Source organism: Meleagris gallopavo, chromosome 21 (genome assembly GCF_000146605.3).
Source record: "Meleagris gallopavo isolate NT-WF06-2002-E0010 breed Aviagen turkey brand Nicholas breeding stock chromosome 21, Turkey_5.1, whole genome shotgun sequence".
In the NCBI taxonomy this organism is placed as follows: Eukaryota; Metazoa; Chordata; class Aves; order Galliformes; family Phasianidae; genus Meleagris; species Meleagris gallopavo.
In genome coordinates, this window is record NC_015031.2 from 421,160 (window position 1) to 426,306 (window position 5,147).

A 5,147-nucleotide genomic window follows, 5' to 3' on the forward strand; every position below is an offset into this window, starting at 1 on the left:
CCGCATGTGACCGCCGTCACCTGACCAACATGGCTGCGGGGCCGCTGCCAGGTAACGGTGCGGGACTCCGCGGCGGCGGCGGAGCCCGGGGATGCGGAGGAGCTCCGGGAGTGGCTTTGTGCCCGGCCCCGGCATGCGGCTGCCTCTCCCCGTGGGCCCTTTCCCCAGGGGACTCCTTCGGTGTCTGCTGTGTCTCCTCTGCGTCCCAGATCCCCCAAATACGGTGGTTTGGGCCAGTTGTAGGGGGCAGGAGGGCAGCAAAAGCCTCCCCAGTATTCTGTCCACCACCCTAATGCTGCCAAAGGCCTGTGGTGCGCTCGTCCTCTCCTGATCTCCATCTGAGCTTCCCCTGCCAGCCCCATCCACCACCATTAGTGCTGCCCCTGCCTCCTGACCCCCTTCTCACAACACAGTGTTTGGGTGGGATGGGAATATCTCCCCTCCAGAGTGAAATTTGGGATTTTATGGGGTCGGTGCTGCAATCCTCTGCTTACCCCCTGTGGCTTTTTTGGGCTTCCCCTCTTCAGGAGCCACCATGGATGCTCTCCTACGCAGCGTGGAGAAGGACCTGAGCATCGACCGCTGGCAGCTGGCAGCCGCCTCCGAGGGCACCCACGTCACCGCTCTGGTCCCACACAAATGGTTGGCCAACCTGCGGGAACGCCGGGCGCTGCCCACCCTCTGCCCGCGTCCGGAGGGGCTGAGCGAGGTGGAAGTGAGGACATTCCTGCAGCGCTCCGTGCAGAAGCTGCCGGCAGGATGGACCCGGGTGGAGATCCACGGGCTGCGCAAGGAACGGTTGATGCGGCCCCTCCGTGTGCCACCTGCTGCGGACCCGAGGGGCGGCAGCGCCGAGACCCTGCACGGCTTCATGCAGCGCGTGGCATCGCAGAATTACCGCAACCTGTGGGGCCGGGCTCACTGCCTCTACGTGCGGCCCTACCGGCACGCTCACGCACCGCCCGCTGTGCCGGTGTTGGATGCGCTCCGAGCGGCCCTGCAGAAAGCGTACGGCTGTCCCATCCTCCAGGTGGGCAGAAGCGTGCCTTGCGCTTCCCCGGCCAAGGGGGTATCCTCTGTGCCCTCCTCCTGCCCCAACGTGCTGCAAGCAGAAGCTCTGCTGGAGTCGGCTGAGATGCTCTATGTTATCTATCCCTACGTCCAGTACTGCTTGCATGACATTGTGACTTTCAGCCCAGCGAAGCTCACCAACAGCCATGCCAAAATCCTCTTCCTGCTCTTTCACGTGCTGCAGGCCATGAGGGCATGTCACCAGGCAGGACTGGCTTGTGGGGCATTCTCCCTTCGTGACGTGGCTGTGGATGAGAAACTCTGCAGCCGGCTCCGGGTCAACTTCAGGGAGTATGAAGGTCCCAGGAAGGAGGAAATAAATGCAGGAAGCGATCTGGAACGAGTGAGTGAGCAAAGCGGTGCTGGGATGCGAGGGGACACGGCGAGGTGCTCCACCTGCCAGCAGGAGCTACGGGACCTGGTGCTGCAGTGGGTGCACGGCCGGGTCAGCAACTTCGACTACCTTATGCGTTTGAACAGTTTGGCTGGGAGGAGAATGGGAGACCCCAATTATCACCCGGTTCTTCCATGGGTGGTGGACTTCACAACCAAAAATGGCAAGTTCAGGGACCTAAGGAAATCCAAATTCCGTCTCAATAAGGGGGACAAGCAACTGGACTTCACCTATGAGATGACCAAGCAAGCATTTGTTGCTGGCGGGTCAAGTGGGGAGCAGCTCCATGTCCCCCACCACATCTCTGATGTCCTTTCAGATATCACCTACTACGTGTACACAGCTCGCAGGACGCCCAAATCAGTGCTGTGCTGTCATGTGAGGTCCCAGTGGGAGCCCAACGAGTATCCAGCCAGCATGGAACGCATGCAGAGCTGGACCCCGGATGAGTGTATCCCAGAGTTCTATACAGACCCATCCATCTTCAGATCCATCCATCCCGACATGCCTGACCTGGACGTGCCGTCATGGTGCAGCTCCTACGAGGAGTTCATCGAAGTCCACCGCATGCTGCTCGAGAGTCGGGAAGTGTCTCAGGACCTCCATCACTGGATTGATCTTACTTTCGGGTACAAGCTGCAAGGGAAGGATGCTGTCAAGGAGAAGAATGTCTGCCTCCATCTGGTAGACAACCACACGCATCTGACGACCTACGGGGTCGTACAGCTCTTTGACCAGCCACATCCCAGGCGCATGGTGGGACCTGCCTACACTCCTGCTGAAGCTCCGGCCATTGCTCGGCCTCTCCTCCAGAATATCAAAGAGACTGTGATTTTGGAGGACATCCAGTGCCCCGTGACTGACGCAGTTAATGGGCTGGTCCTGGAGGCTACTCCTACTGAAACCACTTGGTCTGGGGAGAAACCCATCGCTGGTGAAGATGATTTAGAGCAAGGCACGGAAGCACTGGATTCCATTTCCGTGAGTAGCAGAGCTCCTGATCAGCCCAGCAGCTCTTCAGCACAGCCCTCCACCATCCCTGCTTATCCCACTGAAGGTAAAGCCTCAGGTGTCCGACCCCTCCGTCGGAGCAAGGCAGGTGCTGCAGATCAGGCAGACAGGGATGACATGAAGATCACGCTTCCTGAAGGCTTCAATCCGCTCCAGGCCTTGGAAGAACTGGAGAAACTGGACAATTTCCTGGTTAAAGGCTTGAGCAGCGATATGCAGCTGATGGAGCAACCTGGGGAAGAGCCACTGCTGGGTCTCTCTGACCTCTTCCAGAGGGATATGCAAGCATTGGGTATTCTGATTGCTGAAATAATATTTGCACCAAGGATCCGTCCTTCAAAGCCTGACGCGTCCCTGCTGGAGCGGTTCCTGATGGTTCGTAACCTGTGCCGCTACCACCCCAAGGAGATCCCGGCCCCACTGCAGCACGTGCTGCACATCCTGCTGCAGCTCAGCGTGCCGGTGGAGAAGCTTCTAAAGACCAGGTTGGGCAAGGACGCTGTACAGCTGTTTGAATACAAACCCATTTCCCAGGGCCTCCCTCCACCTTGTCCCACGCAGCTCCTCAGTCCCTTCAGTTCTATCGTTCCCTTCCCCACGTACTTCCCAGCTCTGCACAGATTCATTTTCACCTATCAGGCGAAGAAGATAGAAGATGAAGGTCAGGGCCGGGAGCTTGTTTTCCAGCTGTGGCAGCAGCTGGAAGGGATTCTTTCTGAAATCACTCCTGAAGGCTTGGAGATTCTTCTGCCCTTCATATTATCTCTGATGTCTGAGGAGAATACCGCTGTCTACGCGGCGTGGTATCTCTTTGAACCTATAGCTAAATCTCTAGGTCCAAAGAATGCCAACAAATACCTCCTGAAGCCGTTGATCGGAGCCTATGAGACCCCCTGCTCCCGACACGGCCGGTTCTACCTGTACACGGACTGCTTTGTGGCCCAGCTCATCGTGCGCCTGGGGCTGCAGTCCTTCATCCTGAACCTGCTGCCACACATCCTGCAGATTCTCGTCGGCATCGAGAGCTCACGGGAGGAGAGCAAATCCCTCCTCGGTGCGGCTGAAGATGATGAAAGCGGAGGGGGCAGCCCCATGTCGTGCGTGTTCGGGGAGGAGATCAAAATGGATGTGGAGCACAGCTCCGCTGCGCTTGACCTCCTTGACTATACCTCCGGGGTCAGCTTCCACGACCAGGCCTACCTGCCTGAGGGCGAGGACTTCCAAAGTGGTCTCTACGTCGGGGAGTCCCTGCAGCCCCAGGAGCAGGAGTCGCTCAGCCTGGGGCGGCTGAGTGATAAAAGCAGTGCTAGTGAGGTGTCTCTGGGAGAGGACAGGCCTGCAGACGGGGACTCGCAGAAGGACAAGAGCAGCCTGAAGTCAGTGGACAGCAGCCAGGACCTGAAACAGAGCGAGGATTCGGAGGAGGAGGAAGAGGAGCGTGAAGAAGAGGAGCACGATGACACTGGGGCTGACACAGAGCTGGCAGGGGCTGTGGATGTTGGTGTCTCGGTGGATGCTGGCACCTCTGTGGACGTCACCCTGGCTGATGACGGCAGTGAGCCGGAGGATGGAGAGGGAGAGGAACTGCCAGATCACTCGGATGACAAAGAGCAGACAATACTCCTGGGTAAGGCCCTGCGAGTGTTTTGCTTTTCTGCTGGGTGTGGCAAATAGGATTGGGAAAAGGGAAGAGCCAGACCCGTAGGGGAAGAAGTGGATCCAGGGTGTGTCTATAGTCCCATCTTGGGGACAGCAGTGAAACCAGCATAAAAGGTCCAATCCTCACTAAAGAGTGCAGGCTTTACGTGGCTGCAGGGCTGCTGTAGGGTGAGAGCACAGCTCTCTCCAGTTTGCCAACAGAGCAGAGACCCAGGGAGCTGCCCACAGGGCAGGCAGGGTCTGGGAAGCAGCGGGCAGCAGCTAATCTGCACTGTGCCAGGCTGTTGTCCTTGCGACTGGTTTTGTTTTGCAGACACAGCCTGTAAGATGGTGAGGTGGCTCTCGGCCAAGCTGGGCCCCACTGTCACATCCCGCTTCATCGCCAGGAACCTGCTCCGTCTGCTCACGTCCTGCTACGTCGGTAATGTCTGCTCCTGGGGTGGCTGTGCTGGGTGCCTCCTGGCTGCTGCTTCAGCTCTTGCTGTTGACTCCTTGCAGGCCCCACCAGGCAGCAGTTTGTCCCCAGCAACGATGAGAACGGCCCCCTGAGCACTGGGAACATCTACCAAAAGCGCCCGGTGCTGGGAGATCAGGTGTCCAAGCCGGTGCTGGCTTGTCTTCTGCACGTGGCATACCTGTACGGAGAGCCCGTCCTCACCTACCAGTACCTGCCCTACATCAGTTACCTGGTTAGTGTAAGCTCCTCTCTTTCTGTGCCTGTTGGCATGTGTGATCGTGGAGAAAAAACTGTGCTTTGCAGGGCAGCTGGCGTGGGGTGGGCTGGTGACCGTGGGCAGCTCAGGCTGCTGGAGCAAGCAGGGTTAGATGTGGGTAGATGGGACAGGCTGGGAGAGGTTAAAGGAGGGTTTTCAACTGTATTTAAAAAAAATACTGGCAAAGTTTACAATTTTTTCAGCTTGAAATTCTTTGCTGAATAGCGAGAAGAAAATGTGTGTAATGCAGCTGGTTGAAAAACAAACCGATTTTTCATTAAAAAAAAAGTTTTTTTTTT

The 5,147-nt window shown here is 57.5% G+C and overlaps 1 protein-coding gene across 1 annotated transcript; it reads left to right on the plus strand.

Annotated features, from left to right (window-relative positions):
- The first annotated feature begins 6 nt into the window (after positions 1–6).
- On the plus strand, positions 7–5,073 carry LOC104913884 (WD repeat-containing protein 81-like). The gene is made up of 4 exons (XM_019621828.1): positions 7–51; positions 528–4,103; positions 4,449–4,556; positions 4,634–5,073. The coding sequence occupies exons 1-4, from the start codon at positions 30–32 to the stop codon at positions 5,071–5,073; spliced, it is 4,146 nt and encodes a 1,381-aa protein (XP_019477373.1). The 5' UTR covers positions 7–29.
- The last annotated feature ends 74 nt before the right edge of the window (positions 5,074–5,147 follow it).